This window comes from Bombus vosnesenskii, unplaced genomic scaffold (assembly GCF_011952255.1).
Source record: "Bombus vosnesenskii isolate JDL3184/JDL3185 unplaced genomic scaffold, Bvos_JDL3184-5_v1.1 scf7180000013273, whole genome shotgun sequence".
Lineage (NCBI taxonomy): Eukaryota > Metazoa > Arthropoda > Insecta > Hymenoptera > Apidae > Bombus > Bombus vosnesenskii.
Genome location: NW_022882931.1, coordinates 772,124 through 793,883, shown reverse-complemented (window position 1 = coordinate 793,883; position 21,760 = coordinate 772,124). Strand labels below are relative to the sequence as shown.

Sequence of the window (21,760 nt, the reverse complement as noted above, 5' to 3'; positions counted from 1 at the left end):
TCTAAAACAATGAACATTAATACATTTTAAAAAACACACAACATTACTACCAGTAATTCGTGAAATGCTCAACATTAAAATCACGAGTTTTAAAAATAAAGAAACTCGAGCAACTTCATTTCTTACCATTTTCAAATACCTCCTGTCACCGACAGTGACATGTTTATCCTTTGGATCATTCGTTTTTTCGGAGCTCGTCTGTATTTCGTACTTTTTCAATATTCCAGTGAGAATTGCAGCAACATACAACTGTATCCTAGTCTCTACGAATGCAGTCGTACAACTATATTCTATGATTTCCCACAACATATATCGCACCATATCTAATGGTAAGGAAGTAAGATCACGAAAATTAAGATTACGATTACAAAATTATGATCACGAAATAAACCATGGAAAAATAACAATGGGTATTTCTGACATATTTACGGTGCGGTCATGATTCTACAAAGGAAACTCACTATCTCGTAAGCAATAATTCTTTGATGTTGCTTTTATCACACGCAAATATCAACGTACACGGAAAGCCGATAACAAAGGCGCGTAGAGGTCGACCGAATTGCAAAATAGTACGACGTGCCGAATATATTTTAGAAAATTATCAGCATGAAATCGAACTCGGGCAATTAGCGATAGCAGGTCGAAGTGATTCGTCAGGCCGCCTCTTCACGCGAGCCAAGATGCATTCGCATAAGTGGGTCAGAGGTTGTGGAACAGGAGTGGTTAGGGCAACCCACGCGATAGCTTTTGCTTCTTTACCTGCATTCGATGGTCGTGAAGTTCCGCAGGGGTGCCTGGTACGCTCCTCCTATTCTAACAATTCCCTCCTATCCTTCCTCACTGTTTTTATCCGCTTAGAACTTCCATTATGTAATTTATTTACACAGCGTCTGAAATCTACCAAATTTTATTATATAAAAAAAAAAACAAAAAATTTCATTGCAGGTAAATTCGATGTTTCAGAATTCGAAACTATACTTTAGGAAATCTTTGATGATAGAATAATTCAGAAAGAAATGATTGTATGGGCTGGTCGCTTTTCGAGATTCTAAATGATCACCCTTATCAGCCAGCTGATCCAATATTCGCAGATCTTGTAATGCGACATAAGAATATAGCTCGGGGAGGACATAGTCATGCGATTTTATCCAATTCGCCGAATAGTTAGGGTAGTTTAAAACGGTTTCAGGGCGCACGCCTACGGAATTCTAGATTATGTACACATACTTCGAGTCTGTTGTTCGATGATGTTCAGTCGGAGTTTTGCTTCCGTCTCGTTGATTCTTCCTTGTGACTCTGACTCGCATCTGTTCGAGGCATGTCGTCTCTGATCGTGCAATATCGAGGACATTCCTCCGTTAAACAGTTTAGATTCGAACAGGTGATTATCAATTAGAAAAATCGAAGGTGATTGCTCTGAATCGGAGAGAAGAATGTTGATGGAACGTCGAAGATTCAACAGGTACTAGAAGAGATCTAATTCGAACGTGCAGAGTGTTAATACGATTTTTTATTGCGTTAAAGATCTATTTTTTTTTTTTTTTTTTGGGACACTTTTAATAACTGCTATCGAATCTTGTAAGCTGATCCAGGATAAAATAACGTTGACCTCTTCGGGCTCGTTCTTCCTTCAACAAACTCTACTGCAATGAAGCGAAATTGAAGACCAACGGAGTGCATCAGTGCAGACGAACCTACAGATTTGCAAGCGCGCTACATGAAAGCAAACGATGAGGCGCTATCGAATTTGGAGCCGACCAGCTCGGATAAAACGGACAAGAATGAAGAACAACCTGTGGTGGACGAACCGCTAGATAACAACCCGAAACCAACGCTAGACATTGTATCAGATGCGAATATAGTTCAAGGTTATGACCCAAAAACTATTTTTTATCCTCCATTCACCAACGTATACTTTAACATCGTTTGTGTCATACAGGAACAGTTCAGCCGAGTTTAGAACTTCCACCGACGTTACACGAACGATTTATGCGAATCAAGCAAATAGTGAAAGATGCCATAGCTGCGCATCACACGTTTATGGTGTACGGAAGGGCGCGAGTGATTCGCGAATGCATGTTAAGACGAGGATGGTGCGAAAAGTTCTTCAAAAAGAATACCAATGGTATTTCAGTCGTTTCGTGAATTTTTTCAATTTTGTATTTTACCCTTGGTATTACATAAGTCGACTTTCTCAGGCGAACAACATTTTAACGTGGATGCAAGTCCTGTCGTATTGTTGGCTGGTATCGGCGATTTAAGGGATCAGCAAAGCGAGCGCCTATTGATCTCTAGAATGCTCACTAATCACACCGTGGATTTTCTCTGGAACACAGGATCGGAATGGCCCGGTTGGCCAGCACAGGACAACAAAACGACGATCTTTAACAGATATTGTCGGGCAGGATTCACGTCGAAGGTACCTGAAGTGGCCTTGCCTGATCTCTTTCAGTCATGTGAAACACACTTTGTACGAGGATAATATATGCCTGTAAGAAAATCGATTGCCTTAGGTGGGTTTATGTTCGAACGTCAGACAAATGCACTGGTATTACGAGGCTGGAGTGGCGAACACACTTTTTCCACGTTGCTATAATTTATGCCAAGGCGATCAGATGCACGCTTTCGTCGAAGACTTTCGGTGAATCATAGCTATTATTTGCACAAATCTTCCTACTTTTTAACATCTTGATTTCTATTTTATTATCTATATTTCGTATAGATTCACAGCATGTCTAGGTCTGTTAAAATGGTTAGTTAGTAAGATCAACAACGAAGGTGAAAACGCAGTTAGAGCACCGACTGGCACGGTGCCCTTGAAGGCGTTAGAGTTCGCAATTAAACGATGCAGCGATTACATTAGCGCACAATCGCACGAGGATATCGACCAAGAAATCGAAAGGGTTTGGGTGCATCAATGGGATCAGTTTATCAGCTGGTACTATCAGATCGTTCATGGTCACGCTCTCTTTGTTCGAAACAATGTGCCATTTCAAGTAAGCAACTCGATTTCGATCGAATCGCTGACAAGTGAAGTCATGGGAACTATATTAATTTAGCACGGTGTGAACAGAAATTCTTCTTGGCGTCGAAGCATATCCTGAAGAAGATGAAGAAGTACTGGCCACAAATCGATATGGACGGTGTGATGAACGTGTGGATCATGAAACCGGGAAATAAAAGCCGAGGTCGAGGAATCGTTCTGCTGAATAAACTGGAAGATGTCATGGCGAAGATGAATCCATCGAATAAATCAGACACGCGCTATGTCGTACAAAAATATATTGGTAATTGCTGCTACCTTTAAAAATTATCGATCGGTACACTTTGATCCGGATAAATGTAGTTTTGATTAATACACGTTGTTCCCTTTTTTATAGAACGGCCATTACTCATACACAGCACTAAATTTGACATCAGACAATGGTTCGTCATTACCTGCGCCCAGCCCCTAACTCTTTGGATATACAAGTAATTTGTTAGCTATAATTTATAGTACATTGTAGTTAAGTAAGTACAGGTATGCATAACTTGAAACAATTTCTGTTCCGTGTCACGTTATCTCATGCTTGTAAGTATCCGTATCGTATAATTATTGTGTGGAAAATGCATTGCAATTATCGTCAATGTACATTTGAAATAGTTCACAAAACAGAAAGAAGAAACTTGCTAATATGCATTTAAAATTATAACTAGGTAATTCATTACTCTTAAACAAGTTATAGGAAATTACTAGTCACGAGTTCACCTTCTGCAAAACCGATCTCAGTTTACATAACCCAGTTTGCGTAAATGAGCTTCCTATTATTGTATTCATCGAGCGATATGTTCGACATGCGAATCCTACGAGCAACACGATCCATCGAAAAAGGGAATAGTAATATAGCATCCTCTTATTCGCAGGGAAAGTTACCTGCGATTCTGCTCCCAGAAATTCAGTTTGACGGACTTCCACGAGTCGATTCATCTGTGCAATCACGCGATCCAGTGCAAGTACACGAATTGCGGCGATAGAAATGCTGCGTTGCCCTCGGATAATATGTGGGATGCTACGACCTTCAAAGAGTTTCTCAAGTATGATGCACTTCGATTCAGTCGCGTGATCAGATTGAAATTTGCAACTGACGAAACTCCAACAGATCTCAAGGACACGACAAAGCGTGGGACGATATAATCTATCCTGGGATGAAGCAAGGCCTGGTTGGCTCTTTGTTAGCTAGTCAAGAAGCTATGGACCGTCGAAAAAATAGTTTCGAACTCTATGGCGCTGATTTTATGGTTATGGATGACTTTTCCGTATGGCTGATCGAAATCAATAGTCATCCTGACATGAGTTACTCGAGCAAAGTTACGACACGCCTGTGCAGACAAGTTCTCGAGGACACTATAAAAGGTGCTTGAAACTTTCCATTTGTTTATACGAGTGCTAGGCTTGCTTTCTTATGCTATGTGGATTTCCGCAGTGGTTATAGATTATCGAGAAGATAAAAACGTTGATACAGGACAGTTTGAGTTGGCTTACAAACAAAGGATGCCAAGTTGTCAACCATATTTAGGCGCAGCTCTATCTCTTCAAGGGACTAGAATAACTACTTGTGGGAAGAAAGCTAATTTAAATAATCAGGAATCGAAAGTTAGTCTCGTTTCGAAGTCCCCGATGGTAGGCATCAAAAGAAAATCGAAGAATTATAAATAATTTCTTAATTTTACGAGCCTTACAGGATGCCATCCGAAAGTTAGAAATTATTTGCGATAACCATCTTTTATCAGATATTATAGAGATATTAGTACAGAAAAGAAACATGAAACTATTGATATATATATTAAGCATTATTATATAATTAAAAAGTGACGCTATTGTGTATGAATTTATATTTATCCGTGGTTAAATGAAAATAATCGTAGACTTGTTTAACGAAGAAGAAATCGACTGTGCACAATCAAATCGGTCCAGTGATCGTAGATTTGATCGAAGAATTAGAAATACAGCTTGACCAAGAATTTTACGCTTACTACAAAATGGACTCGCCTAAGTTAAGGCAAGCTCTACCAACGAGTGCACCTCCAAAGCCCTTAATAACTGCTGTGCTGATCGATAAGCAGGAATCGACCGTGAAAAGTGCACCTGTGGTTGGCCCGGTACCCAACGTTAAGTCAAAATTCCCTACATCCGTTCAGGTACGTATTACAATGATTAAATCGCGTAATTATCAGGTGGTTTTATTTAAAAAAAAAAAAAAAAACGATTGTATATTAGGAAAAAATTGGCAATAATCAGAAACATATGGCGCGCATGCCGAGAAAATCGCACACTTTCGCTGGACCAGATAGCAGTAAGGCAGAATCATCTCCGATATCGCAGTCTTTGGTTACCAAGATTATGGCTTTTCAGAAACAATCTACAAAATTGGTTCCAAAAATAGAAAAACCTTTGAAGTCAAACAATGATAAGGTAGATGTAATTTTATAGGATTTACCGCCATATCTTATTCTAGATAATATTCTCTTTATATGCGTTAGATAATCAAGACGGTGATACGAGATGCCATTAAAAAGTACAAGAAGAATACTCCTCATCTGTCCACCATAACTCGGGAGACACCAACGTTGCCGTCTCTTCTAACTACAAACAAAGTTGGTCAAGCAGTGAACGTGAAAAATAAAAATCGTAACGTCCCCAAAAAATATCCTCGTCAAAAGAAGAATAAGATTTTATCAGACATCACGGACATGTACGCCGTTGGTTTAAGGTTAACTAAGTGATTGAAAATGTCTTTGTGATCTGCACTCGTTACTCTTCCATTGTTGATCTATCCTTAGAGTCTATATTTGAACGTATATTTGAACTGAACTGTAAATGATCAATAAAAAACTATACTACCGACCGTTAAGATCTTCCGATTTTTTACTCCCTGTAAGAAAATACCGAAACAAAATCTAATCGACTTCTTCAAATCGAAAAAAAACATGATTTGACATTAATTAACCAACATCAATGGCAACTTAAAAAAAAAAATCAAAATTATTAAAGTGGAACAGTCAGACAAATGGAGACCATCGTTCTCCAAAGATTCTCCTCTAAATTCGATGATTAGCTGTAAAAAAATTAAGCGATATACGTTCTTTTTGTCCATACTTGTCACGTGGAATGGAGTACGTCGACTCATCTTGGAATTCTGGAGGTACTGCAACCGCCGGCTATTCGCCTAATCAGAAAGATACCAGTCATACTCTTCTCAATGAAGATGATTTTCAATGCACATTTTTTCGACAATCCAAACGAAAAATCAAGGTACGATATATTGCGAAAGTTAACTCTTAAAAGCCATCGTTAAGTAAAAGAAATCATGTTAATGTCATGATGCATCGAATTTTAACCCGATACGTCTGTTTTTATTTCAATTAAATTTCACCAAGTCAAAAAAATCATACTGTGATAATGTCATTACGGACGACTGCTATTATCAGCCACGGTGTATGAGCGTTTAGGGAAGAACAATTAACCGTTCTACACATTCCAAATCCAACAGCGACAAGAAAAACTTGAGCCCTAATGAAAAAGTATGTGAACGAGTACAGCACAGTCTGTACTGATAAAATGTTAGAAAATGTCTGGTCTTATAAAAAAGGTCTCACCTGTCCGGATTGTCCGATGAGTTCTCTCTAGTTTGCTCAGAACACAAGCTGATTGACTGTTGTCAAACATTAGTTTTTCAACTAGCAGCATCCTTTACGTGTCTTCACCTGGTAAAGGTGAGGTGGTAGCAGAACTGACGCGAGGTGTTCGGTTTCGGAAACGTGCGAATATCTCACTTAGTTCGTTTAATATTATTCCGGACGGAACAATATTAAAACAAAATTCCTCGGTGCAATGAAACTTCGTGCCTTTAGAAGGCGAATCTTGTCGTTTAACTTGTCGGTCTACTGAATCACTCCAATTTTCCCTTACCAGCCAGGCACATGCCACTCGCGGTGGTCAGACGAAAATTCGATCTCGTTCAATTTGTCCGACACTTGCACCGATTCGGAAAGCGAGTTTGACGAACAAGTGCACTCAACACCGTATCTACCAACGAACTCCAGTGGCACGTACACGAACGATGATCACATTTCCAAGCCTGACGGAAAAGCACTCGATGCACCGAGAGTAACATTTAATCAAACGTTATATATTCACTCAGACAGAAGCCTGAAATCCTGTTTGCGGAAAGGATCGATGCGAAGAGAAATTGAAAACGGTTTCACACAAATCGTACGGTTAACGAAAAAGAGAAACTGCTTGAGAGAAAAAAATGATCTCAAGAATAACTATAGCACGAGATTCTGTACGTCGCGATTTCCTACGAAATGTGAGAAACAAATAGCGTTGAAAGACAAAATGTTTCTTGAAGAACGTATGAAAAATAGTAGAAACGCGCAGTCAGGTAAAATTTGAAGGAAATTTAACTTCTTTTCTCTTTATATTATCTTTGTAACGTGTTTGATATATTCCAAGGCATACAAAGTATTCTCCGTGGTACTAAGAGATCATACGATCCCACGAATATCGCACAGGACGACAGAAGTATTTGCAAAAGAAAGAAACTGATCGAAAATAGAATCGTGAAGAATAGACGTTTGCTAAAGTCTGTAGCAGAAATGATACGTGAGATGAGTCTAGAAATTCCTCTTCGAATGGACTTCGATTCGATCCAAAGTATCAAGAATACAGTTGCAGAGACTGATCTGACGAGATTGGAAGGAGAAAAAGTACAAGCGAAAAACCCGAAAAAAATTAAGAACAGTCAAGCAATTAAGGTGGAATTGCAAAGGCCAATTTTTAAAAAGGCCAACGTGGAAAAATTGTTGGACGACTCCATGCGTGAAGCCGTGAAAAAATATAGAGCATGCAGAAATACGTGGGATAGTATAAAAAAAGAACAGTTTATAAAAGCTTAACAAAAAAAAAAAAAAACATTTTGTTTACTCCAAATCATGAACATAGAGCAATATCGAAGCACACTTATCGATTGTCAATATCATCATCGAATGGTGTCATTTTTGAACGAAAGTTTGTCAACTAAATTGAGATGTAGAAAGATTGACGCGACCAAAACATGTTAAAGTATAAAAATATAGAAATTTGTTATTGAAAAGATTCCACGATGCGACAAAAGAATGATTATGTAACTGTTTCGCAAAACGACAAACAAATAAGTCAAAACGTAGATCTCATTACAAATTCTAACTATGGATTATCCGACATCCAAGGAGACTTTAAAATATCGAAAAACGGAAAATATAAATTGGAAGACTCGAACATTGTAAAAACTATTAAAACGCGCAAATGGCAAATTGTGTTAACCTCTCCCGATTGTTCGATTAAAGAGCACTGTCAAGGTTGGCAGGTACGAAAGAGTTGAATTAAAAAGTCCAACAGAATTTTCGAGTATTACAAAACACATAAAAATATTATTTCGCAAAATTTTTTGTAAGATATATTCAAAAGATCCAAAGGAAATCGGAGAAGAATCAAAGATAATTGTAAGAGTTTCCGATTCTATAATGATTACGAACGTAGAGCCTGTAAGAACCGCGAACGTCGAGATTCTTTGCAACCGCGATGATCTCGACGATCTACTGGAAGAAGAGGAGAAAGAAAACGTGAACACATACGGCAAGATCATCCTCAGGGAATACTTGAGTCTTCTCTCCGCTGAGGACGCAAAGATCAATTTCATTCTAAAGGTTCTGACAAAGGCGGTAAACGAACATAAAATTTTCGTGATTTATGGCACCTTCCCAGTGCTAAGGAAGCCTCTAGGAAGAAGAAACTGGATAGAGAAAAGGTTCATCAGAAGAATGCTCTCAATGTCACCGGAAATCTCGGAAGGTTGCTGACAGAAATTCATTCCATTTGTTATAAAAGCGACAAATATACATACGTTCTTTATCTTTCAGCTGGCTTGGAAACGATTGAAAAATTATTACGTTATCCTGCTAATTTTATATGGTCCACTAATAAAAGAGTAGCGGTTAGAACAGAAGAAAGAACCATAATTAATAAATTCTCCGGGTGCTATTTCACATCAAAGGTTACTTATAGCAAGTGATTTTCTAATATCCATAATCTTTTTTCGTTCGGAAGGTATGAAGAAACTATTGGAAACTATGTTAAAATTATTTCAGATCGATATGTGCAATAATCTAGAAAATATTTCTTGGTTCTATGAAACTGGCGTGTCAAACGTACAATTTCCACGATGCTACAATGTTTATCAGGTTCGTATACGATTTTTCATTTTGATGGTAATAAAAACATGTCACAAGTGTACAGCCTGTGCAGATAAAGGAATTCGTGCAAGATTTTTACATCACAGCTTGCATGGGAATTCTCAAGTGGTTCTTATTCTTGGCCAGCATCGCTGGACCAAATGCTGTTTGGTCCCAAGACGGCACTGTCCCTATCAAAGCAGTTTTATTCGCTCTTGAACGTTGCGCGGAATACATAAGGTTTTAAAAAAACAAAGTAAAATACTCTCGAGGCATTTTCTATCGAATCCAAATAAATTGTAGCATCTGCGCGCACGAGGACATAGATGGACAGAGTTATAAAGACATATCAATTTCTAATTGGAATCAATTTTTATCGTGGTACGAAAGACTTTTGCATAAACGAGAAATATTGGAGAAGAATGATGGCATAGATATCGAAGTATGCAATTAATATAAAATCAAAATGATGGTAGATTATATTGAAAATTTGTTGTTAGGAACTATTACGATTCACCGCAAATATGATAAAAGAAATGATAGAGTGTCGTCCTCAGAGTCAAATTGATGGAATGCGGAATGTCTGGATTTTAAAACCAGGTGACAAGAGCTTGGGTAAAGGTATAATTCTTAAGAATTCATTGCAAGACATACTAAGCAAGATAAATCAAGCTGCTAAGGAATGCATGCAGTATGTCGTACAAAAGTACATAGGTCAGTTTTTGCTTAGTAGCAGCGGTAGCAGAAAAAAAAACAGAATAAATTAAATTAATAATTAATCACATCTAGAACGACCTCTACTCGTTTATAAAACGAAAGTTGATATTAGACAGTGGTTCTTAATAACCAGTACGCAACCTCTTACAGTCTGGATGTACAAGTATCGATCTTTTTTAACCTTTCAACAACTTGTTTTGTTTAGCAATTCTTCACAGAATTATTTGTTTTGAAGGGATATTCTGCTTCGTTTCGCGTCGAAAGATTTTACTCTCGACAATTTCCACGAATCGATTCATTTATGTAACACGACTGTGCAGTTGAAGTACAGAAAGACAATAAAGCAGAACGCACAGATACCCAGCGAACTTCACTGGAATCTTCAGAAATTCAAGGAATACTTGAAGTATGCATTTTATATCGACTCTTAAAGAAACCTCGAACAATTACTCGATTGTCTGCCGTTTCTCAGAAATACCGACCGAGAATCAGCATGGGAGGGACTCATTAAACCAGGTATCAAGCAAAATTTAATTGGCGCACTTCTGGCATCCCAAGAAAATATGGTCAATCGAAAAAACAGTTTCCAATTATACGGCGCTGATTTTTTAATAATGGATGACCTATCGGTCTGGTTAATCGAAATAAATACAAATCCACGATTGCATCCTCCGAGCAGTACTGTTACCGAGGAACTTTATCCAGAAATAATAGAAGATACTATTAAAGGTAATTATTGGATTTGTATTATATAATTTTTACCTTGTCTACAGCGAATTAAACAAAACACGATTGTGTCCATTTTAAGTGGTTATAGATCGTCGTAAAAATAAAAAAGCTCCTCGTGGTAAGTTCGAGTGCATCTTCAAACAACGCAGTCCATTTTACGGGAACGTTCTAGGAAAAGGAGCGAGCCTTGGAATTCGCGGCAAGGCACTACTTTCAACAGCAAATTCACCTCGAAAACTATAAAAAAAAAAACATCAGCTTTTCATATAAAAAAGTATTCCAGTAGGATGACAAAGGACAATTAAATAAGATTTAATAAAAACGTTTATTTTACAAGTAACAATGTTTTTAGGTATACAATCCTAAATGAACAGATCTTTTTTCGTTATATCAATACATATCTATACACAAATGCGCACAAGATATACTGGTTCAAGTCCAAGATATACTGTTGCATTCATATGTTTTGATGCGTACAAAATGATCCATTCAACATTGCATTTGTCTTTTCATATTCCTTACTTTAATTTTGATTAGAAAGAACATGTTTACGTCAGTTCTTCTTTATTTTTTGTTGACAAAACGAATTCTATATTAGGTTCTAAATGTATGCATATTCCATTACGATTCTCGATTTAGTATACTAGGGAAACTAGCTCTTCTGTTACTATTTCCCCGAAATAGCTTTGTGTATTATGTGTTACAAATGCACAATAATTATCTATTTACGTAGAAAATTCTTTTATGCACTTGCATAGTTACAAAATCTATTTGGTCGTATTCATAATGTGACCATCTGAAAATTTTCAACTGTTATCGAGCTTAAAAACGCGAACGCTATAAATACGATTCTCGTTTCTTTAATATATCTAACTGAAATAAAATTATTTTTTGTAGAGTATAATTACGAAGAAACGACAATATATGAACTGCATTTGCAATTTGTAGAACACACCTAACTAGGCTAGACTACACCTTCGTCAAACAGAACGAGCATACCTGTACAAAATGTATACCGTTATAGTATAGAAAAATTTACGACAAACACGTGGATGAATACAAATTCTGCCTTTATTATGTCCCTACTATAAAAAGAAATCCTTCGTCTGTATTGACATCGGTGTAGTCTCAAACAGGTAAAATCCCACCTGCATCGGGCTTCGAAATCTGGCAAGTATAGAATTAATTATTCAATTCTGATGTTCGTATTATCATCATAATTAAATAAAAAAATTCAACGTCGCTTGATTTCGATGATTTTCGCAAATATATTCGGAGTGAACTTTGGATCTTGTTGCTGCATTATATATGTACATATGTACGCGCCGCTCATGACGAATGTTCTTATGGAACATGAATAATTCCAAAATCGACAAGATGTATGAATATCACATGTAAAACTGCACGAAATGAGACAGACTCACGTAACTGGCTTTAGCGTAAAGGACAATTTAGGCCTCGAGTTGTTCTTCCCGAGAATTTTCTTCTGTTCCTCTTTAACACGCTTTTCATGTTCTTTCCTCATTTTTTGCCTTTCTTCTTCTATTAAACGTTGCTGTTCGACCATGGCCAATCTTTCTTCAGCCTATCAACGAGTACGTTCGTTTAAAATATCAGTCTACGAACGACTTAGACTACCGGATACTTACCAGTTTCTTCTGAGCTTCCTCTATTTTTCTGTTGTTCTCCTCCATGATCCTCTCTAGTTCCTCACGCTTCTTCCGCTCTTCCTCCTACAACGACAATGGGATCTATTTACACGAAGCAATGATGGTGTTGCTCACCAGCTGTTGTTACACCATTCATATCCAAAAATCATAGTGCCGCTATGCCAACAGCCTAGTGTTACACATCCTAAGAACCATTGTTTTTTATATGGGAAAAATAGTCGGGAATATATATGAAATTTCGAGGTCGGGTTTTAAAGAATTAGGATGGCTTGTTGAGACAAAAGTAACGGAGGATGTATATAAACCCAGTTCCTTCGTTTGGATTAAATGAGCTCCTCTTAGTTCCCAGCGAATGCTGTTTATTGACAGATTCCCCAGATGGAAACACGACGACTTAGGATGCCACTTGAAAGTGAAAAAACGTGAATTATGATTCTGAATCAATTCACTGTGCATGCAAAAGAACGTACAGAAAATTGCAACTCTCCTTGCTTAAACGCGACACGTTGAGTAACTTTGTTAAGTGCAGGATAAAATCTAAATGCAGTAAGTGTAAGAATATTTTATTAAGACGAACAAAAAAAAGTTTGAAAAAAAAATAAAGAACATTTCACAAAGAATAATGATTATTGTTCATGTATCTTCGATAATGGCTGATGTGCATTTGAAAAAAAGAGATGGAAAACGTATTAAAAAAAATATTTACGAACGAGTGGTGCCATCCGCCCCGACCTGTCGAAGAATGCGTTGTGTCCCAGGTACTAATATATAGCAAATCTAAAATAATCCCTAATATTGTCTTTCCGATATATAGTGTTTAAACAAAGAATGATAATAATAATATCGGTATAAAATGAATTATGAATATATAAATTGGATAATACCTGAATGAAGCTCACGCCAGCACGTAGGGGATGCCTTCTTCATCGACAATCACTCAGCAGTGAGTAAAAAACCGGCATCTTCTGTTGGTAGTCAGTAAGGAAGGTGACCTATATATTGCTAGGTCGTGCTTTGTTGCTATGGGATTCTAATTCTGCCCTTTAAGGTCTACCTCTCCCTTTCTAATTAAATTTCTCCCAAACTTGTTCACATATTCAGTGCAAACTCAATGTGCAAAGCAATAAGGATAAAAGTATGGTCAACTTGTAATCAGGGTCGCTGTCCATTTGACCGGAACGTGCTGATTTTCCGGGGGTGAAAATAACCAATTGTGCATATACATAAAAAACATAGTAGAAGAAATCTCCTACTCGTATTTAAAGGAAAATGAAGATTCGTATTTAAAAAAAATATAAGTACTTAAAGACGAGCATGTAAATATTTAAGTACTTAAAATCATTGCCAATTAGATCAAATAACAGGACCCCGTCTTGTAATTCATAGAATATTGGTTATACTAAATTAAAGCTGTTAGAAGAGCTTAGAATAGCAAAGTTACGGAATAGAATAAATGTTTCTTTCCATTATCATTATCATTAAAATCTATTAGCAATTCTATCATTTATTTTCATTATAATATGCAAACCTCTCCAAAAAAGCATTTTATCAAGAACGGTAAACTAGGTATACTATTTTCGATTTTCAGATATAGAAGTAATCATACAATATTATTCATCTTATATTTTAAGAAGATTCTATGATTATTAAAAGAAAAAATAGAATATTCTCGTACGTGAGAAGAGATATCTATTAAAAAGGATGAAATCTAATTCGCAATTTTTATTTCTATAAATATAAGAATATCATTGTTATTGTACCGTCAAAATAAAGTTAAAAACAATTATGCAATCATATTCTTAAAGATAAAATTTGATGAGATTTTTCATAAAAAAGTTTAAACAATTCTTTAAATCTACTGTTTCACTGACAGCAAAAACTGTTCAGGGAAAAACATCACTTTCCTATAGTTTCATAGAAAAATAACTTTATTTCAAACTTACGATTCTTTTTTTCTGCTTAGCAAGTTACAAAGTTTGGGATCACTAACTTTAAGTAATTGGATGCTTCTTTCTCTACTCTTTAAGAGATTAAACGATGCGATTATGTGGACATTCAGACACGCGGATATAAACTAGATCAATAAGTAATTAGGTCTGCTAGATTGTCAGGTACAACGATTGTAAAAGTGGCGAGAAGAAACGCAGCTAGTGCATTCGAACGCAACTTCTTCAATAGTAGATACGACTGGCAATCGAAATATTGTGTGATGAAAGGTATTAATGTTGTACAAATATATAAATATATACATGGTAGAAATACAATATTCTGTTCATAAATATCCGATACATGCGCCTATAATAGCAAAATTCTTTCCACAAAAGAAAGTATACATTCCCAACAACGCGACCTCAGTGGATGCTGGGAAGTCGAAGCAATGTGGCTTTTTAATAATAATTTTTCTCATAGTTATCAACCACAATGCTTCAAGCCCAAACGCTGTGATCGCGAAATAGAGGCATAATATAGCGCTACAATCACACATGTTAGTTTCACCATAGATATGTTCAATTAGTAACATTTATATAATTTTTGGTATATCCAATTAGAATTTTCTAATTCTTTTTTACGTCAATACACGCAAACATATAGTACCCTAACCTCTCTTTATAGTTTTCAAAAACATTTAAATTAAATTGCATCTTACCAGTCAAGCTATTCAATTATAAAATACATTTCCTCTATTATATATTTAATTCGTATTATAGTCCTGCATTTACCAAAATATATCATCTAGTTATGTATAAAAATAATGCAAGGATAGAGCACCAGACTTATTTCCTGTTGATCGAAACAGCGCTTGGGCTAACACTGGCCAATGTTTCTCTGGATTGGTCTTACCTCTCTTCGTTTCTCCTCCTCACGAAGCTTTGCTTGTCTCCATTCCATTTCCTCCATCATTTGACGCTCCATAGCCCTTTTAGCTTCTTCTACTCTCCTTTGTACTTCAGCTTCTATTTCCTCCTTACGCTTTTCTAGCTCTTCCTCCACCCTCTTCTGCACTAGTTCTTCTATTCGCTTTGCAGCTTCTTCTTCAACCATTTTTTGCTCTACTTCACGCTGCCTTCTGTAAGCACAGAAATATTTTGTTGTTCTAATGCTACAGGAGTAGCACACACTTTCCAAATATGTTTACTTCTTTACCAAATTTACTTCAACAATCTATAAATATAACCGTATAAAATGTATTTATTTGATTTAATCAAATACACTTTAGTTAATAAAGCATAAAAATATATTTAGAATACTAGTACATAATATTGTATGTGTAAAGTGTGTGTGTGTTCATATTTACGAAATTCTAAAATATATAGTATCTATTAAAATATCTGAGACTTATATATGTACATATATGACATAATTGACCCACCACCATGAGATAGTTATACAATCTTACCCAACTGCACTTGCGGTGAAGATTTTGTTCGATAATTCTTTCTTTTTCCTGACAACATAATTATAAATAAAAAAAACGTATACCAATAAAATCAAAACATATAAAAAAAATTTTTTTATTAATTAAAAATTAAGTAAAAAGCATTAAAATTTTTTTATATTTTGTCTATTATACAAAGACTAAAAAATATGGAAAAATATGGAATATAATCTTTAGGCATAAGTACCTTAACATCAAGTGCATATGGAAATAATAAAATAATCTAATATGTTATCCTCTATAATATCATAATATTTTGTTTAAAACAAAAATATTACAGATAACTATTGTTAGTCAAGGCATATTTATTAAATAGAAGCAAGTAAATCAAACAAAATAATAATCAATCTAAAATAGTTAATTACCTTTGACGTTCCATTTCTGCCAGCCTCTCTACCTCATCCATTTTGCGATCCCTGTCTCTGTATGAACGTTTCTTATGACTGACAATGTGTACATCATCCGAAGCATCTGAGCCTGAACTAGAGGATGCAGAATGGGATCGTTTCCTGTGTGCATAAATAAATGCGTTCAAATTTTATAGAAACAGCAAGATAAATGGGCTTGAAACCCATCTACTACATTGCAACATTTATTAATAGAATGTTGGTAACAACGTAATAAGATATATACAATGATAGAAGACATAAATCTTTAATCAGACGTAACATATATTTCTTCTATCGAATGTGTGTATAGCAAAATGGCGGAAAACTCAATAGAACGAAACGATTCCAATATGCATATATTCGATAACAAAGTAAAATATATTACCTTGATTTAGAACTACGTTCTTTTGGCTTGTCGGAGTACTTGTTGTTCGAATGCTTCTCACGTGATTTTGAGCGTTTCCTTGAATGCTTACTCTTATGACGCCGTCTACTAGGAGATTTTGTCCTGGATCTAGAGCGGCCCATTTCGATGAGCTTAACTGTCTTTTCCGAATAATTATTTGAAAAACTACGAATATACTAATCACTAAGAATGTAGCTATACATGAAAATAACCGAACACTACGCGAATACCGCAACAGAATAACAAACCAATCACTGCTAACATGTACACCGCACAACTCACTTAAGCCGAAGCTCTGGCCGCCATGATTAACTTAGTTTTCAAGATGGAGTATAATATCGAAATAGATTGCGCCATCTTTTCGAGGAGCTCAAGACAAAATTTCAAAGACAGATATCGTGTAGGGAACAATAAATAGTCAGCGAAAAAGGAAACGAGGGAAGCAACTGACCATAGTAGCTTTAACAAAATTATATTTGAGTGTTATATGGGTGCACGCACGAAAAAGACTATTTAAGAAAAAAAAATTGCTTTCCTTTATTTCTGTATCTATCTGTATAGATCTGTCTTTCAATTTTCGTTTTCAGCTTCTCCGCAAGTAGGCGCAATCTATCGGCATAACTACAATATAACTTTACGAAGTACACATAATCTCCGTCACAGATTTCTTGCAACAAAATTTTAAGTAAAATATAACTCATACAAACTATACTTCTTATACATTTTCACATCATTTTAACTTTCGTATTTATTTATTTATCATTTTTATTACTCAACAGAATACTACAAATTACATATCTTAAATTCTTACATTTAAATTTTGCGCTAAAATTCCATTCGTATTCCGCCAATCAGAGTATAGAACTAGGATTGTAATTTCTACAATTTCTAACTATAATTTCTCGTAATATATAGAGTAAAGTATGTACATAAATGTCTATACGTGTGTCGTTTAGTTACAAGCAACCACAACCAGGGAAAGGGAGTGGTGTAACACAAAATACTTAAGATCGTTAAAAGGTTAAACTGAAAATGGGATAGCATGGTATAAGTATGACATGACAGAAAGTAACCCAATGAAATGAACGATTCTGGAATGTGATTGGTTCGCGCGTGTTCCTAAATGCCGCGGCGTTCATTGGCAATGGCACCCGTTCACAGCTGTGTCGGCTGCGCGCGCATCTCATTCGGCTAGTTCCGCGACAGCAAAAATCAAGATGGCGCTCCTCTGTTTGCGGATAGTTCTACGACGGATATAAATACGTGAAAAAAAAACAGTGCAAGAAACGGTTACGAGTTATCGAATACATCGTGACGATTCGTATATAGGTATTATAGAGTGACAGTCGATTGGGTAACGCGTCGCGATAATTGTAAAGCACGGTTAGCCGGGTAAGCCGCCTGCGGTATTTGGAAGATTGGCGGAAGGTGCTGTCGGTGCCCACCTGAGGAATGCCAGATTATCCTCGGTGCAGCAACTCGTTTGGCAGGGAGATGGTAATCGCGTGACGGATCGCGTGTAAGTCGATCGAAAGTGTTTTGGTAGGTGGTCCCCCGGAAAGGTGTACGGTCGTGTTTGTTCCGTGACGTATGTGTGTCGCGGAGGGCTGTAAGACAGGTCGGTCGCGAGTGTCGTCGTCGTCACCGTCGTCGCCGTCGTCGCTATCGTCGTCGTGGTCCGACTCGTGTTCGTGTCTAGTGTGCCGCGTGTGGCGTTTTTCGCGGCTTCGATGTGCTCTCGTCCTCCCCTGGATTTCTGGACAGGCGAGATCAGCTGCTGCTGGAACAACTAGTCCGGCGGCTCTGGGAGACGATCCTCATCTACAGGAGCGGTGGGGCAAGGAGGTACCGGAAGCAGCCGCGAGTCCGGAAGCATAACGAAGAAGATGGCCTTCAACGAGGTAAGTGTTTCATTTCTGTATGACGTTATATGTATATCTTCTATCTTCCTATTTCGCTCGGTCGTTCGATTCCGTGGGCTGACCTCGCGACCCCCAAACGCCAATTCTAACCTAACCTCCGTTCCTGCGCACAGCTGGCATGTTATCAACTCTATCCCCTTCCTCTCTCTTGCATCTCTTCATTCTCATCCTTTCGTTCTCTTTCTAACCTTCTTCTCCTTCGTTTCTCTCGGGCACCATGCCCGCCGCTTTTGTACTCCGTTCTACTGTTAAACGATCACGAGATGGATCAAAATCCCCACAATCCGGTTATCCTTTATAGTAACGTTACGATACACGTTTTTGGTAATCCTTTCGATTGGTCGACCCTGTACTTTGTACGTGCTACCAAAAATACAGTTAACGTGTTCTTTTATTTAAATTTAATTCTACCAACTACTACCATTTTCACATTAATACATTTCCGTGACTCGTAAGAAAAGTTGATATGTCGTAATTTCTGATGTTTTTACGTGTTTGTGGTTAATGTTTCTTGGAAAATACGTATTATAAAAAAATACTACGTGATATTTATACCATCTAATTCAGAGTAGCCAAAATATGCATTTCTATGATAAACAATATCGATAATTGTGTATCGTAAAAAAATTTTCTCACGAGAGATTGCATTATTAATTTAACGTTTGATAGACAATTACATCATAGTATAGTCTAGATACGAAAGAGAATTTGTTACTTACGTCCACATTGTGACTTTGATGACATTGTATCACCGATTGTTTACGCCGTAACATTTCTTCCTAACGATATTGCGTAACCATACCCATAAAGAAACACGGGTTTTCACGACAGAGAAGGAAAATAAAAAGTGTTTCAATGTACCTGATTCTTGTGTAAGATGATACATCAGAACGGCGCATATTTCCGAGCCGCAACAGAGTGGCGATATCGTTAACAAAAGTACTATTGTAGACCGGTAAAATAAAAATGTATTTACACATATGGTAAATAGAGTGTTATCTATTCGATAATCTGGTCGAACAGTTTAAGATTATTTTTCGCCGACCTCCTATCGTTTTTGGTGACGCATGGTTGCAATCGTGTAAGCTTTTTATCACGTGCTACTATTTATTTTTGCTGACTGTTCGGTGAACGAAAAGAGCGCTGACCAGTAATTAATATACCACGATCTAATTTCATCGACATAGTCGTACCGTGCAATACGAAGCGGAGAAAACTTATACTGTAATCTGTAACCATAGGCGTGATTGCTGATTTTTTTTAATTAACACGTTGCAATGTGGCGTTATACTTCCGTGTCACGATTTCCGGTGAATACTAACACTCTCAAGGCGTAATTTTTTATCTTTTTATTAAAATTAAAGAATTTTTATCGTAGAACGAATTGATGCACAAATTGTAGTTTATTCGTAAATTAAATTTTTGTAAGGAAGAAACAGTTTACAATACAAAAGATATTCAATACATTTTCTATAAAATATATATTTTATATTAGATATTGTACTTTTTGTATTAATTAAAATCAATGGCTCAAGTAACCAAACACATGTAAGTGTACCTATTAAGTTCCCAAACTAAAATTTTTAAAACCCGATGCTTCTAATGCAATTTTTTCTATTATTCTTGAGTTTCGTTTTATTAGAGCCATAGAATTTCTTTGGCTTCCGTGGTACCACGAATTTATGTCAACGGTGTAATTTAACGGATAACTAAAGATAATCGATCATTTAATGGCATCTTTTGAGAAAAGTGGGGGAAGAACAGCGTTTTTATAATATATAACATATTTTGCCTGTGCCACTGACGCATGTTGCTACAGCATTGCGTATACATATACGCTTACGTACACACGCGAAGCTTGCGCGTGGATCATTCATCCGTCCCACGTGCGCTCTTTAAATGAGAAATTAATTAATGAAAGGACGCATCAGCGTTTACCATTAATCTTCATACGCTACGACGCGTATTATTTGTTACGATTTCCTACTATTCAGTCCGCAATCTTTATTTTCATTATTGCTCTGCAACAATTAACTTTACTGAAAGCTACGTTACTTTTTATCCGTTAAAACAAATCTATTCATTGTTTTTTACGCTACTTCGAGTCACGTTAACGTACCACGTCAGAAGTTCACGGTCGATTCATTGAAAATTAAATACAATCGTCATCATAGCTGCGATCGATTATACGAAAGGACATCAACCGAGGTGTACAAGTCACTGTACACAAAAAAGAGGTGAAGGTGGTAGTCCTTACGAGCACAGCACAGCACAGCACCTGCTATACCGGGTCATATCGATCGAGATGGAATATACAAGTAGTCAGAGTGGGATTCCATCGTTGTTCTCCCTTCTATGGCACCCACTCGTTTGTCGACGATCATATGGCTTCTTTTCCCCATCTCGAGCCTTCGTGTTCTTTACGCCTTCACGATAACATGTCTATCCGTTTTCCGACCAATCCTACGTTTGATTTTTGTTTCTCTGCCCTTTTAAGTCTTTGTGCATCTTGTCGACTCGTAATACGTTTTTAACACTCTGTAGACAAGTCTGATTCGTTCACGACCTCGTCGAAATTTCACTCGAGAATTTCATCGAAGCGAATTCTTATTTTCAAAATTCTGCCACGCTATAAATTTGATGTAATATCGTGAAATTGTAGGAACTGCAAGATAGAAGTCTATGTCTACAGCCTACAGTTTGTCACGTATCAATTCATCGATATTATTACGATATCGCATATGAATAATCAATAATAAGTAGAATCATAACGAATCAGATAACTTGGATTTCACAGCGAATTTCTATTTTTCCTTCAAACTTTCTTAAACATTTGATTGTATACGGCGTAGCAGACACTTCGATAAGTATTCCGGAGCTTTTTCAGATATGTTGAAAGTCTAGAAGAGCAACAAAATTAAATATTCATAGATGAAAATTGAAGGAATTCGCTAAGCTATATAATTAACAAATTAAACACGAACGACCCAGGTTTCCCAAGTAAAATGTGAAAATATACTTGCGTACGTAACGTTAATTCCTGACTATGTTCACACGGAAAAGTTGCCCCACAAACTTTTTAGAGCTTCTCGAATAAATCACGGCGGAAGCAAATGCTGTCGACTGTCGAAATACAACACCTAGATTTCCAACATATTTATAATATTCGTATATACCTAGTTATTAGTCGACCTAAAAGTTAATTATCAAACGAGACAGTTTCTGCTCGACTGATCGAC

General features: G+C 36.6%; 4 protein-coding genes and 1 long non-coding RNA gene across 9 annotated transcripts in view; 3 read left to right on the top strand and 2 right to left on the bottom strand.

Annotated features, from left to right (window-relative positions):
* Positions 1-7: 7 nt before the first annotated feature.
* Positions 8-2,666, bottom strand: LOC117231606. Its single transcript, XR_004493005.1, has 4 exons — positions 2,578-2,666; positions 1,228-2,489; positions 760-890; positions 8-323 (listed from the first exon to the last, which is right to left on the bottom strand). It is a non-coding gene; the product is annotated as an uncharacterized LOC117231606 (long non-coding RNA).
* On the top strand, positions 1,697-10,965 carry LOC117231605. The gene is given in 22 exon segments (XM_033490201.1): positions 1,697-1,856; positions 1,895-2,125; positions 2,199-2,419; positions 2,514-2,641; positions 2,723-2,996; positions 3,074-3,287; positions 3,381-3,471; positions 3,904-4,074; positions 4,140-4,393; positions 4,464-4,660; positions 4,906-5,178; positions 5,258-5,452; positions 5,521-5,750; positions 8,942-9,074; positions 9,169-9,261; positions 9,317-9,492; positions 9,556-9,694; positions 9,753-9,966; positions 10,042-10,132; positions 10,205-10,375; positions 10,442-10,698; positions 10,778-10,965. Coding segments are annotated over 22 exon segments (4,056 nt in total). The 5' UTR covers positions 1,697-1,717; the 3' UTR covers positions 10,942-10,965.
* LOC117231604 lies at positions 7,776-9,010 on the top strand. The gene is made up of 2 exons (XM_033490200.1): positions 7,776-8,387; positions 8,476-9,010. Exons 1-2 carry the CDS (start codon positions 8,145-8,147, stop codon positions 8,878-8,880), a joined length of 648 nt encoding a protein of 215 aa, XP_033346091.1. The 5' UTR covers positions 7,776-8,144; the 3' UTR covers positions 8,881-9,010.
* A 39-nt stretch (positions 10,966-11,004) lies between the features above and the next one.
* Positions 11,005-16,927, bottom strand: LOC117231600 (UPF0430 protein CG31712). 4 transcript variants are annotated; one of them, XM_033490193.1, is made up of 6 exons: positions 16,579-16,927; positions 16,170-16,226; positions 15,766-15,813; positions 15,210-15,435; positions 12,348-12,431; positions 11,005-12,283 (listed from the first exon to the last, which is right to left on the bottom strand). In XM_033490193.1, the coding sequence occupies exons 1-6, from the start codon at positions 16,719-16,721 to the stop codon at positions 12,119-12,121; spliced, it is 723 nt and encodes a 240-aa protein (XP_033346084.1). In that variant the 5' UTR covers positions 16,722-16,927; the 3' UTR covers positions 11,005-12,118. The 4 variants fall into 4 exon arrangements, with proteins under 4 accessions (XP_033346084.1, XP_033346082.1, XP_033346085.1 ...); XM_033490191.1 differs by having other exon boundaries at positions 16,170-16,313; positions 16,579-16,925; XM_033490194.1 differs by lacking the exon at positions 15,766-15,813 and having other exon boundaries at positions 16,579-16,926.
* Positions 16,928-17,793: 866 nt separating this feature from the next.
* LOC117231598 (serine/threonine-protein kinase 25) overlaps positions 17,794-21,760 on the top strand; it is a 114,223-nt gene continuing 110,256 nt past the window's right edge. The window contains exon 1 of one of the 2 annotated variants that reach the window (XM_033490186.1): positions 17,794-18,500. Coding sequence is in view for 1 of the 2 variants with exons in the window: in XM_033490189.1 (XP_033346080.1) it covers positions 18,486-18,500 (15 nt within the window). In the remaining variant the exon portion in view is untranslated. The remainder of the gene's footprint in view (positions 18,501-21,760) is intronic. The other variant, XM_033490189.1, reaches the window with a different exon arrangement.

What these genes read in the sequence shown, in the direction of transcription:
- LOC117231604 (XM_033490200.1), top strand. Translation starts at nt 8,145, where the DNA reads ATGCGACAAAAGAATGATTATGTAACTGTTTCGCAAAACGACAAACAA. An exon ending in AGCACTGTCAAGGTTGGCAG is followed by an intron (nt 8,388 to 8,475) that starts GTACGAAAGAGT and finishes ATTTTTTGTAAG; the next exon opens with ATATATTCAAAAGATCCAAA.
- LOC117231600 (XM_033490191.1), bottom strand. Translation starts at nt 16,721, where the DNA reads ATGGGCCGCTCTAGATCCAGGACAAAATCTCCTAGTAGACGGCGTCAT. An exon ending in GCAGAAATGGAACGTCAAAG is followed by an intron (nt 15,814 to 16,169) that starts GTAATTAACTAT and finishes TTATGTTGTCAG; the next exon opens with GAAAAAGAAAGAATTATCGA. An exon ending in AGGAAGCTCAGAAGAAACTG is followed by an intron (nt 12,284 to 12,347) that starts GTAAGTATCCGG and finishes ACTCGTTGATAG; the next exon opens with GCTGAAGAAAGATTGGCCAT.